Below are 13,431 nucleotides of genomic sequence, written 5' to 3'. Positions count from 1 at the left end.
ATGCTGGGTGCATGGAGCTGAGGGAGCAGTGCATGCTGGGACCCGGATTCGCAGGCGTGGAGCTGAGGGAGCAGTGCATGCTGGGTGCATGGAGCTGAGGCAGCAGTGCATGCTGGGACCTGGAACCACACGCATGGAGCTGAGGCAGCAGTGCATGCTGGGTGCATGGAGCTGAGGCAGCAGTGCATGCTGGGACCCACAGTTCCCAGGGGCCGGCACACTGAGCGCAAGGGAGGCTGGTGCCCCTAGTCCCCACGTCCTGGGGGTCCAGGCTGATCAGGGTCACTCACAGTGATGCTCCGGTCACATGTGCCTATAGGGTCCCCGGTGCCCCCCTTGCCACTGCCAGATCCATCCGCCCGGGGGCTCCGGCACCATTTCTTCCGGCTCATCTTCTTCCTCTCCGCATCTGCAACAGGGACACAGGGTCGGCCCCGCTGCTCTCGGCCCGTCGCCGGGGGTGCCCCCGTCCCATACTCCGGGGGTGCAGACGGGGAAGCCATCGGGTCTGGCTCACAAAGGAGGCAGGGGCTGGGTAGCCCGGACTCAGGGCCGGACCTGATCCCCGGCTGGTCGTCCCCGGGCCCCACCCCGCTGCACCCCGGTCCGTACCTTTTCCGCCGGCCCGGCCCGGCCGCTCGCTCTGGAAGCTGCTGCTCACCACCTGCTGCAAGGCCTTCTGCTGAGAGAGGGGGTCGGTTAGCAGGGGCTCTCCAGCCACCCCCAAAAGCGCATCCCCTGAGCCAGGCTGGGGAACGCCGGACAGGCTGTCCCTGGCCCAGCCTCCACCCGCTGGAGGCGCCCCAGGCAAGGATCACCCCAAAATGGGACCCCACTTGGGCAGGAAACCCAGCAGACCAGGCCCACAGAAGTGGAGGGGAGCAGTGCATGCTGGGACCTGTAGTCCCCAGGCCCCACACACTGAGCGTGACGGAGCAGTGCATGCTGGGATCCATAGTTCCCAGTCCCCACACACTGAGCATGAGGGAGCAGTGCATGCTGGGACCTGTAGTCCCCAGTCCCCACACACTGAGCACGAGGGAGCAGTGCATGCTGGGATCTGCAGTCCCCAGGCCCCACACACTGAGCATGAGGGAGCAGTGCATGCTGGGATCTGCAGTCCCCAGGCCCCACACACTGAGCATGAGGGAGCAGTGCATGCTGGGATCTGCAGTCCCCAGGCCCCACATACTGAGCACGAGGGAGCAGTGCATACTGGGACCCATAGTCCCCAGTCCACACACACTGAGCGCGAGGGAGCAGTGCACGCTGGGACCCGTAGTCCCCAGGCCCCACATACTGAGCACGAGGGAGCAGTGCATGCTGGGATCCATAGTTCCCAGTCCCCACACACTGAGCATGAGGGAGCAGTGCATGCTGGGATCTGCAGTCCCCAGGGCCTTCCAGACACAGCGCCAGGGAGCAGTACATGCTGGGACCAGTAGTTCCCACACACTGAGCGCGAGGGAGCAGTGCACGCTGGGACCCGTAGTTCCCAGGCCCCACACACAGAGCGCGAGGGAGCAGTGCACGCTGGGACCCGTAGTTCCCACACACTGAGCGCGAGGGAGCAGTGCACGCTGGGACCCATAGTTCCCAGGCCCCACACACAGAGCACGAGGGAGCAGTGCACGCTGGGACCCGTAGTTCCCAGGCCCCACACACAGAGCGCGAGGGAGCAGTGCACGCTGGGACCCGTAGTTCCCAGGCCCCACACACAGAGCGCGAGGGAGCAGTGCATGCTGGGACCCGTAGTTCCCCCACCACATCCCATCCAGCAACAGTTGTCTTGCACAGCACCAGGCCCCTGGAACTGGGTGGGCAGCACAGGGCCATGGATCTTACCAGCATGATGACTTGTCCAGTGCAGAGAGCACCCGGCTGACACGGCTCCCTGTCCGGGGGGGCATCGCTTGGCCGCCGCTGCTCCTCACTGCCCCCCACTGGATCCTCTGGTGCTGGGGGAGCTGGATTCTCCTCCTCTTCCATGGCTGCGGACGGAGAGGATCCTACCAACAGGGAAGGTGAGTGAGGTCACCAGCTGCTACCACCACCACCAGCAATGCAGCCACTGTGCCCAGCCTGGCTCCCAGCCCCCCTGCTCTAACTATTAGACCCCACTCCCCAGCGAGAGCCGGGGATAGAACCCAGGCGTCCTGGCTCCCAGCCCCCCCGCTCTAACCATTAGACCTCACTCCCCAGCGAGAGCCGGGGATAGAACCCAGGCGTCCTGGCTCCCAGCCCCCCCGCTCTAACCATTAGACCCCACTTCCCAGCGAGAGCCGGGGATAGAACCCAGGCGTCCTGGCTCCCAGCCCCCCCGCTCTAACCATTAGATGACCCCACTCCCCAGCGAGAGCCGGGGATAGAACCCAGGCATCCTGGCTCCCAGCCCCCACGCTCTAACCACTAGACCCCACTCCCAAGCCAGAGCCGGGAGAGAACCCAGGCATCCTGGATCCCAGCCCTCCCTGCTCTAACCACTAGATCCCACCTCAATCCCAACCCGCAGCCCCAGATTAGGGCCAGCACCCTCCAGAGAGGAAAGGGCCCGTTTCTCCCCCACGCCAGGACATGCCTCTGCCCCAGCACGGGCTGAAGCTGTGAGCTCAACAGGGAAAACAGAGCCACAGGGTCCCCCTCTGACCTGGGCGCCCCATCATGGGCCCCCTACCCCTTTGCTGTGTGGCTGAGTGAAAGGTGGGGGGGGGCGTCTCCCCAGACACAGCCCCTGGCCTTTGTGCACCAGCTCAACTCAGCCGCCTGCCCTAGGATGTGGGGTGATGCTCTGGCCAGAGACGGGGGCTGAGCATCACCCCCCCCTTCCCAGCCACCCCAGCAATTCCCCTCCCTCTCCAACCCCCCCCCACTCCATTAGCCCTGTCCCTCCTTCCTCCCTCATCTCCTCCAGCCCCCCCTCCCCTCCCCCAGATTAATGACCCCACCGTTAGCCGCCCCATTTCCCATCTTCCTTCTCTTTCCCCCATTGGCCTCCAATCCCCATGCCTAGGTTCATCTCTACCCCCCACCATTATCCCCAGGCCCTCCTGGTCCACCCCCACCCTGGCTGGCACATTAACCCCTTCACCTCCACAGCCCCTGCTTGGAACCCCTCATATAACCCCTCCCACCGCACCTCCTTCCTGCCCTCACACTATATCACCCCCAACCATGCCCCCTATAATACCCTCCCCTATGCCGCACCCCATCCCCTTTCTACATCCCACGCTGTATCACCCCCCCACAGGCCTCCCATAGCTCCTCCCCCACACTGTGTCCCCTCCTCTCCACCTACAGCACCCCCCCACTGCCCCCTCTTCCCATCCCCTTGCTATATCCACCCCCACATCCAAGGCCCCCTATACCCCCCCTTCCTGCCCCCATGCTGTATCCACAACCACCATGCCCCCTATAACCTCCTCCCACACACTGTACCCCCTCCTCTCCACCTACACTGCACCCCTTACATACCCCCATATAACCCCTCCCTCCACGCTGCCCCCTTCCCTTTCCCATGCTATATCCACCCCCACCCCCAAGGCCCCCTACAACCTCCCCCCCTTCCTGCCCCCCATGCTATATCCACCACCACACACACATAACCCCCTACCCCGACAGTGCACCCCCCTTCCCATCCCCCCAACTATATCCACCACTACCCCCATACAAACATACAACCCCCTCCCCCACACCGCACCCCCACTATATCCATCCCCATTCCGCCATACAACCCCCTCCCCCACACCTCCACTATATCCGCTACCCCCTTCCTGCCCCCTATATCCAGCACCCCATACAACCCCCTCCCCCCACCGCACCCCATGTAACCCCCCCCCCAACCCATCCATCCCCCCACTATATCCACCCCCCATACAACCCCCTCCCTCACACCGCACCCCCACTATATCCACTCCTATTCCCCCCATGTAACCCCCTCCCCTCAGCACCCCCACAATATCCACTACCCGCTTCTTGCCCCCTATATCCACCCCCCCATACAACCCCCTCCCCCCACACCCCCACTATATCCACCCCCATTCTCCCATGTAACCCCTTCCCTCACACCCCCCCTATATCCACCCCCATTCCCCCATGTAACCCCCTCCCCCACACCCCCCCTATATCCACCCCCATTCCCCCATGTAACCCCCTCCCCCACACCGCACCCCCCTATATCCACCCCCATTCCCCCATGTAACCCCTCCCCCACACACCCATATCCACCCCCATTCCCCCATGTAACCCCCTCCCCCACACCCCCCCTATATCCACCCCCATTCCCCCATGTAAACCCCGCCCCCACACCCCCCCTATATCCACCCCCATTCCCCCATGTCACCCCCCCCCCCACACCACCCTAGCTCCACCCCCCTTCCCCCCTGTAACCCCCTCCCCCCCACCCCCCCATTTCCACCCCCATTCCCCCATGTAACCCCCTCCCCCACACCCCCCCTATATCCACCCCCATTCCCCCATGTAACCCCCTCCCCCACACACCCCCCCATATCCACCCCCATTCCCCCATGTAACCCCCTCCCCCACAACCCCCTATATCCACCGCCATTCCCCCATGTAACCCCCTCCCCCACACCCCCCCTATATCCACCCCCATTCCCCCATGTAACCCGCTCCCCCACACCCCCCCTATATCCACCCCCATTCCCCCATGTAACCCCCTCCCCCACACCCCCCTATATCCACCCCCATTCCCCCATGTAACCCCCTCCCCCCACACCCCCTATATCCACCCCCATTCCCCCATGTAACCCCCTCCCCCACACACCCCTATATCCACCCCCATTCCCCCATGTAACCCCCTCCCCCACACACCCCCTATATCCACCCCCATTCCCCCATGTAACCCCCTCCCCCACACCCCCCTATATCCACCCCCATTCCCCCATGTAACCCCCTCCCCCACACCCCCCTATATCCACCCCCATTCCCCCATGTAACCCCCTCCCCCACCCACCCCCTATATCCACCCCCCTTCCCCCATGTAACCCCCTCCCCCCGGTTACCTGCGCGCGCGGGGCCCGGCCCGGCCCGGCCCGGCCCCTCCCCTAGGACAATGGGCGCCTCTGCCCCGGCCCGGCCGCCGCGGCCGCCGCCATCTTACTCCGCTCCCCGCTCGGCTCCGGCTCCGGCTCGGCCGCTGCGGCGCCGCGGGGGCCGACGGGAGATGGAGTCCGCCGCTCCTGGCGGGGGGGAGGGGAACTACCGCTCCCGGCATGCCCCGCGGCCCGCCCGCCGCCCAGCCCGCTCCCCCGCCGCGCGGAGCATGCCGGGACGTGTAGTCCGCACCCCCCACCGTGACTCAGGGGCCCGGCGCCTGCCTTTCCCATCAGGCTCCGCGGCCGCCCGCCGCGCGCTTCCCCTCCCCCTTCCCGCGGGCCGGGACTACGTGTCCCAGGGAGCTTCGCGCCGCCCTGCCGCGGGGCAGCCTGGGAGAGACTGGGCTGAGCGGCGGCGGGGAGACCGATCCCACCATGCCTTGCGGGAGCGCCCGGTGCATCATGGGACTGGTAGTTTTAGCGGTTGTAGCATGCGGGAGTCCGTCTGGAGCCGTGACGTCATCGCAGCGTCGTGACGTTAAACTGCCATGACACAGCGCTGTGACATCATCCTCAAGACGCTGCTGTGATGTCATCCTATCCCACCATTACATCATCCGTGGTCACATCATCCCCTGGGACTCCGCCCCTGATGTCATCACCCCCCCTTGCCTCCTGCGACATCATCTTCCCGAGACACTGCTGTGATGTCATCCCCCCGCCATGACATCATCCCCTGGGACTCCGCCCCTGATGTCATCACCCCCCCTTGCCTCCTGTGACATCATCTTCCCGAGACACTGCTGTGATGTCATCCCCCCGCCATGACATCATCCCCTGGGACTCCCCCCCCCTTGCCTAGTACGACATCACCCCCCTTGCCTAGTACGACATCATCTTCCTGAGACATCACCCCCCTTGCCTAGTACGACATCATCTTCCTGAGACATCATCCCCTGGGATTCCACCTCATCATGTCATCAACCCCCCCCTTGCCATGCTGGGACATCATCCTCCCAAGACCCTACTGTGATGACATCCCCGACATTATGACATCATCTCACAGTGACATCCACCCACCATGGTACATGCCCACAGGGCCTCGGTCTTATGAGGTCATCACCCTGTGACCTCACCCCATGACATCATCACAATGTCAACAACATTTCTTGTGACTTTGCACCGATCCTCACACTGTGACACCACCCCCTTGTGATGTCACACCCTGAGGTCATCCTAGCTTGACACTATCCCCCAAGCCGTGACAAGCCCTCGTCATCCCCCGAAACAGCCTCATCCTGCCAGGGCATCCCGAGGGGAGCTGCGGGGCCTCTGGCCTGCGCTATGCAGGGGGGCGGGCGGCACGAGGGAGGGATGGATGGAGGGTGGAGGATGTGGATGGGGAGGGGGGGCTGGAGGGTGCCGGGTGCATATGGGGGGGCTGGAGGGGGCTGTGTGTAGACAGGGGGATGGAGGAGCATGCTGGGTGCAGATGGGGAGGGGGGAATGGAGAATGCCAGGTGCAGATGGGGGGGGCTGGATAACCACAAAGCCCAGAAGGCCCCATGGGCCCCCCCGACTGCCCCCGCCCGTGTCACCCAGGCCCCTCCTGGCCCCTCCATGGAGCCCAGCCCCCTGCGTTTGGCTACAGCAGCTACCCAAGGGGCTGCGGCCCAGAGCGCAGGAGAACCCGGCCCCTCACGGGGATGGACGGAGCGTGGGACCTTGTCTGCCGTTAGCATCCAGCCCCCCGTCCCTGGGACTCCAGTGTGGGCCCCAATCCCCCCCCTTGGGAGTGCTGGAGCCAAAGCAGGAGCAGCAGGTTCCTATCCCCGTTCCTGTTCCCCCCACACCCCAGGAGACCCAATGGGAGACGTATCACTGGGAGGGGGAGCCCAGGAGAAAGAGGGGGGGCAGGTCAGGCGTGGGCATCACCCCCTAAAGTGGGGACTCAGCAGCAGCTGGGAGGGGGGAGAGAGGCAGGTGTGGTGGGCAGGGATGATGGAGCCAGGGAGGGGCTGGGGGAGGGATTAATGCTCCCAGTTTGTCCTGGCCCCCATGGGGGCTCGGTGATGTGGGGGTCCTGGATTGGGGGGGAATCAGAGAGATGAGGGACCAGGGGTTACCCATCCACACCCACTCCAGCCACCCCCATCCCCCTGGTTACAACAGACCTGCACCTCCACCGGTGCTAGGGTCTGAACCCCCCTCCCCCCAAAAGGCCAAGTCCTGGAACCTCCCAGGCTCCTGTAGCCCCAAACCCCAGCCCCATCCAGTCCCAGTCCCCCCACACCCCAAGCCTCAGACCCCCAAAACTCAGCCCGAAAAGCCCCAAGTCTCTTCCCTGGGAAACACCCTAACCACAGCCCTCCACTGCCCTGAACCCCATTTTCCTTGGGGAGTTGAAGCAGGACTCCTGGGTTCTCTCCCCGGCTCTGGGAGGGGAGTGGGGGCTGGTGGCTAGAGCAGGGGGGCTGGGAGCCAGGAATCCTGGGTTCTCTCCCTGGCTCTGGGAGGGGAGTGGGGTCTGGTGGTTAGAGTGAGGGGGGGCTGGGAGCCAGGACTCCTGGGTTCTCTCCCTGGCTCTGGGAGGGGAGTGGGGGCTAGTGGTTAGAGCGGGGGGGGGCTGGGAGCCAGGACTCCTGGGTTCTCTCCCCCAGGCTTCTTTTTGGCCCTATTGTGGGGGTTCCCCCAGACCAAGGGGCCACAGTGCTTGGAGGGGGTCCCTGACTCCAGCCTGACCCTCCCCCCATCCCTAGGACTGCGGGGGGAGAGGAATGGGCGGGCAGTTTCCTACCCAGCCCCCCAACAGCTCTGTTCGGCTGCCCATCCCCCTCCAGGCTCCGGGAAGGGGAGGGCTGCGGGAGGGTGGGGGGCGGTGCCCGGAGGGGGAGGGGGGAACTGAGTCGACTTCCTCAACACACCATATGAAAGGAATGTAGTGAGGTCATGGCCCCCCCCAGCTCCGCTGGGTCCTTGTGCCTGGGCTGTAACCCGCCCCCCCCTGCACAGGGATATGGGGGGGGCGATCTGGATGGGGGGCGATGATGCAGAGGGGGAAAGAGGGACAATCGCACAGGGACAGAACCCAGGAGTCCTGGCTGCCAGCCCCCCTTACCCACTAGACACCCCCCCCCCCCGGAGCCCGGGAGAGAAACCCAGAGTCCTGGCTCCCAGCGCCCCTTACCCACTAGGCACCACTCCCCCCTCCCCTCCCCCCAGAGCTGGGGATGGAACCCAGGAGTCCTGGCTGCCAGCCCCTCCTACCCACTAGGCCCCACTCCCCCGAGCTGGGGATGGAACCCAGGAGTCCTGGCTGCCAGCCCCTCCTACCCACTAGGCCCCACTCCCCCGAGCTGGGGATGGAACCCAGGAGTCCTGGCTGCCAGCCCCTCCTACCCACTAGGCCCCACTCCCCCGAGCTGGGGATGGAACCCAGGAGTCCTGGCTGCCAGCCCCTCCTACCCACTAGGCCCTACTCCCCCCCCCCCCCCAGAGCTGGGGATGGAACCCAGGAGTCCTGGCTCCCAGCCCCGGGTTTAGAGGAGTGTGGGGGGGTGCACTGTGCGCGGGGGGGGCTGCTCCCCCCCTTACATCTCGCCCTCGCGCCATATAGGGAAGTGGATTTTTGTGAATCGCCCGGCGCCTCATGACTATGCGAGCGCCTCATTAGCATAGATTAGCATAAAGCAGGACCCCGCCCAGGTCTGGAGGGGGGGTAGCCGGACGGGGGGGGGGGAATAGCCAGCCATATTCTGGGGACTCCAGCGCATCGCCGGGCCGGTCGCGGAGGGGGCGGGGTGGGTGGACCCCCCACGGGTTGAAAACTCCCCCCCAGGGGGCGCAGCCCCCCAGTCATGGCCCCCAAAGAGCCGGGCGCCCCCCAGGAGAAATACAAGCTGGTGGTGGTGGGAGGGGGCGGCGTGGGGAAGAGCGCCCTGACCATCCAGTTCATTCAGGTAAGGGGGGGCCGGGGCGGCAGGGGGGGCTCCCCTCCGGCCGGGACCCCCCCCTTCCCGGGGCGGCAGGGGGGGCTCCCCTCCGGCCGGGACCCCCCCCCCCTTCCCGGGGCGGCAAAGTTTCGTCCCTGGAAAAGTTCAGGCTGTGGGGAATCCCGGGGGGGGGCTGGGTAAGGAGATTCGGGGGGTCCTGGCTCAAGGGTGCAGGAGGGGAGCTCAGTCGGGGGGGGCTGGCCTGGAGGTGGGGGTGCCCGGCCTGCGAGGGGGGAGCGTGTCTGGGGGGGCAGGGAGCCGGGGGGGAGAGGACATTCCTGTTTCCTCTCCCCCCCCCCCCCGCCGCCGTAGCTCAGGGCGGGGAGCGCAGCAGGAATTTGGGGCCGGGAGGGAGGGAGCCGCCCCACCCCTCCCGCTGCCCGGGACAGGCCTGGGCGGATGGGGGCGGGGGCGCAGGACTGGGGGGTGGGGGCCCGGGGGCTGCGCTGGGGGGGCCGAGGAGGGGCAGGAGCAGCCGCTTGTTCCACGTTCCACCAAATCTTCTCTTCTCAAGAACTGAACGGGGACGGGGGGCGGGGGGGGGGCGGCTGGGAGCCAGGACTCCTGGGTTCTCTCCCCGGCTCTGGGAGGGGAGTGGGGTCTAGTGGTCAGAGCCGGGGGGAGGGAGCCCGGACGCCTGGGTTCTAATAGGGGCTGTAACCCCCCCCCTTCCCCCTTCCCCCCCAGTCGTACTTTGTCTCGGACTATGACCCCACCATCGAGGACTCCTACACGAAGATTTGCACCATCGATGGGACCCCGACCCGGCTGGACAGTGAGTGGGGGGGCGGGGGGGGCGGGGGCTGGCTGGCGCCGAGCTTCGGGGGAGCCCTGACCCAGCCAGGACAGAGGGGCCGAGCCCAGGGACCCACCTGCCCCTGCTATGGGGGAGGCTTCAGAGGTGGGAGGAATTTCTATGGGTGGGCAACAGGACGGGGGGGTTGGGAGCCAGGACTCCTGGGTTCTTTCCCCAGCTCTGGGAGGGGAGTGGGGTCTAGTGGTCAGAGATGGGGGGGGGGGGCTGGGAGCCAGGACTCCTGGGTTCTCTCCCTGGCTCTGGGAGGGGAGTGGTGTCTAATGGTTAGAGCAGGGGGCTGGGAGCCAGGACTCCTGGGTTCTCTCCCCAGCTCTGGGAGGGGAGTGGGGTCTAGTGGTCAGAGCAGGGGGGGCTGGGAGCCAGGACTCCTGGGTTCTCTCCCGGCTCTGGGAGGGGAGTGGGGTCTAGTGGTCAGAGCAGGGGGGGCTGGGAGCCAGGACTCCTGGGTTCTCTCCCCGGCTCTGGGAGGGCGAGGAGCCCTGGCCCTGAGGCTGTGGGGAGAGCTAACCCCCCACCCCCGTCTCACAGTCCTGGACACGGCCGGGCAGGAGGAGTTCGGGGCCATGCGGGAGCAGTACATGCGCACGGGGGAGGGGTTCCTGCTCATCTACGCCATCAATGACCGCGGCAGGTAAGGCCCCTCCCACACTGAGACCCCCCCCCCACTACGGCAGCCACCCTGTACCCCTCCCTTGAGATCCCCTCACCCCTGGGGGCCTGGGCCACGGCAGCCCCCCACCCTCCAATCCCTGCTTCCCAACCACAGCATCCTCTGCCCCCCACGTACCGGTGAGGACCCCCCTCCAGCAGCCCCCCCCCCCGCATCCGCTCTCCATCTCGTCCCCCTGCAGCTTCACCGAGATCAGCAAGTTCCACACCCAGATCCTGCGGGTCAAAGACCGGGACGACTTTCCCATGATCCTCGTGGGCAACAAGGCTGACCTGGACCTGCAGCGCCAGGTGAGGGGGGCGGGGCCGGGGCCAGGTGGGGTCGCTGGGCTCCGCCCACACGGGGGTGTCCTGATGGGGCCCCAAGGGCCTCTGGGCTCGAGCTATGGTGGCCATCTTGGACAGTGCCGAGACAGGAAGTGCCGCCCCATGGGTCACTCGCGCTCTGTCAGTGGCCATCTTGGACAGTGCCGAGACAGGAAGTTCCGCCCCATGGGCCACTCGGTGGCCATCTTGGACGGTGCCGAGACAGGAAGTTCCGCCCCATGGGCCACTCGGTGGCCATCTTGGACGGTGCCGAGACAGGAAGTTCCGCCCCATGGGCCACTCGGTGGCCATCTTGGACGGTGCTGAGACAGGAAGTTCCGCTCCATGGGCCACTCGGTGGCCATCTTGGACGGTGCCGAGACAGGAAGTTCCGCCCCATGGGCCACTCGCGCTCTGTCAGTGGCTATCTTGGATGGTGCCGAGACAGGAAGTGCCGCCCCATGGGCCACTCGCGCTCTGTCGGTGGCCATCTTGGACGGTGCCCGGACGGGAAATCCCGCCCCATGGGCCACTCGCGCTCTGTCGGTGGCCATCTTGGACGGTGCCTGGACAGGAAGTGCCGCTGTCTCCGGTGGCATGGGCTTTCTGAAGCCCGGATGCCTGGGTCCCCCGGATGCCCTGGGGTTTTGAGGTGCCCAGCTTGTCCCCCACCCCCACCAGCTGAATAGAGCTGCTTGTAACACCCCCCCCCGCCCCCCAGGTGCCCAAGGAGGAGGCGCTGGCCTTCGCCCAGGAGAATCGCATCCCCTACATGGAGGCCTCGGCCAAGATCCGCCTCAACGTAGATGAGTCCTTCCAGGAGGTCGTCCGGGCCATCAGGTATTGGGGGGGCTCTGACCCCCCCAGAAGCCCCCATTCCCCCAAGGCACCCTGTAAAATAGGGGCACGTAACCTGCAGGATGTCTCACCAGGAAGACCCCCACAGTGGGGTGGTATTTCCCCCCCCCCCATGGGGGTAGATTCCTAACAAACTTCCCATGAGATCCCTCCAAAGGGGGTTCAGGCCCCCCGATGCCTCCCCCCACTTAACTCTGAGAATTCCCTGGGGAACCATCAGCCCCCTCCCCCCCATGGGGCATGTCCCCCACTGTGGTAACATGGGGTTTGACTCCCTTAGGGATACCCCCAAAACAGCAGTTCCCCTCCCAGTACCCCCCAGGAGGAGCAAACCCCCCCCCGTTTGGGCTCTGTTCCTAAGTGTCTCCCCCCTTCTCTCTTGCAGGAGGTTCCAGGAGCTGGAGACCCCCCCTGCTACTACTGTGCACCCCACAACTAAAGAGTCCAGCGGCTGCCCCTGCTGCATCCTGTGACATGGGGCCCCCCACAATCTCGGCCCCCCCAACACTCACCCAGCTGTGCAAGACGGGGGGGGGGGGGGGGAATAGTCCATAGGTGTTTGTACATATCTATAAATAGGGCAGGCAGAGGATGGGGGAGCCCAGGTGATATTTGGGGGGACAGAGCAAGGGGGTGGCTCCCCCCTGGTCCGTAGGGGTTGGGCAGTGGTCACCCTGCATGATGGGGTCAGGGGGTAGCAGCTCCCCTCGAAGATGTGGGGTAGCAGGGTGGGGCCCCATGACAGTCGACAGCCTGTGGCTGGAGAGTTTGTGGGGTCTCAGTCCAAGTGCCCCCCCCAATTGTATGGGGGGCAGGGGCCCAAAGCCAGGCCCCATTTCAGTTGGGGAAAGGAGAAACGTGAGACCCCCGTTAAGGGGGACGGATCATGGTGGAGGTGCTGCCCCCCCACACACACACAAGGAGGGGGGAGGGTTCCCCAATGGGCCGGGCTCCTTCCGAAAGGTTGGTCTTTTCTACGCAAAACAAAGCTTTATTGGGGGGGGACCCCAGTGTCCGGGGGGGCGGGGGGGGCACACTGCATTCTGTAGCCCGATCCTGCAGGAGGATTGGGGCTGGGGGGGGGGGGTTCTGTATAAACGTGGCTAGTTACCTCACTGCTATTTCTATGCACTGCTTTGGGGGGGGTGTCACAGCTCATCTCCCCCCCCCCCCCAGGGGATGGGGGGGCAAACAGATCGTCTGGGTAAGATGCAGCAGGGAGGGGCAATGGGGGGGCAGGGAGGGTTCTACCCCTAGGCCCCACCCCCCAGTAGCAGGGAGCTAGGAGCAGGTTTGGCTGCTGGGGTGGGGGGTGTCCCCCCCTCTGTAAATACCACAGCCCCTCCCCCACCAAGCGCAGGTTGCATTAAAGTGCCTTAAAGCCAGGGTGGCGTCAGCGTCATTATTGGGGGGGTGGGGGCTGCCCCTCTGAGGGGGCTTAGGACAAGGGGGGGCACACTGGGTGCAAGACCCCCCCTCGCTAGCCCCCCCAGTGGGGATGGGGGTTGGAATAAAAGCCCCAAGATGCTTGGGTGGGAGGCTGAGACCGATTGGGGGCCTCAACCCAGCACCCGGACTCCTGGGTTCTGCTGTGGCCCTTGGGGGGGCGCCAGCTCCCATCTGGCCCCAGGCCAGGGAACTGGGTGAAGTGACATAGGCCTGGGGGGGCGGGGGTGCTAGCTCCCATCCAGCATGGGGGGGGGGTGTGGGGGGGAGGCTGGAACCTGCCCATTTC

General features: G+C 65.7%; 1 protein-coding gene across 1 annotated transcript; it reads left to right on the top strand.

The window, feature by feature from the left end:
- Nucleotides 1–8,820: 8,820 nt before the first annotated feature.
- LOC123349905 (ras-related protein R-Ras-like) lies at nucleotides 8,821–12,725 on the top strand. Its single transcript, XM_044988180.1, has 6 exons — nucleotides 8,821–9,013; nucleotides 9,734–9,821; nucleotides 10,392–10,494; nucleotides 10,715–10,823; nucleotides 11,560–11,678; nucleotides 12,082–12,725. The coding sequence occupies exons 1-6, from the start codon at nucleotides 8,912–8,914 to the stop codon at nucleotides 12,167–12,169; spliced, it is 609 nt and encodes a 202-aa protein (XP_044844115.1). The 5' UTR covers nucleotides 8,821–8,911; the 3' UTR covers nucleotides 12,170–12,725.
- The last annotated feature ends 706 nt before the right edge of the window (nucleotides 12,726–13,431 follow it).

The sequence above is a fragment of the Mauremys mutica genome, chromosome 15, assembly GCF_020497125.1.
Source record: "Mauremys mutica isolate MM-2020 ecotype Southern chromosome 15, ASM2049712v1, whole genome shotgun sequence".
NCBI classification, from domain to species: Eukaryota; Metazoa; Chordata; order Testudines; family Geoemydidae; genus Mauremys; species Mauremys mutica.
This window is presented reverse-complemented; position numbering and strand designations above follow the sequence as displayed.

Coding starts and splice junctions, on each gene's coding strand:
- LOC123349905 (XM_044988180.1), top strand. CDS start 8,912: ATGGCCCCCAAAGAGCCGGGCGCCCCCCAGGAGAAATACAAGCTGGTG. Junction 9,014..9,733: donor TGACCATCCAGTTCATTCAG/GTAAGGGGGGGC, acceptor CTTCCCCCCCAG/TCGTACTTTGTCTCGGACTA. Junction 10,824..11,559: donor ACCTGGACCTGCAGCGCCAG/GTGAGGGGGGCG, acceptor CCCGCCCCCCAG/GTGCCCAAGGAGGAGGCGCT.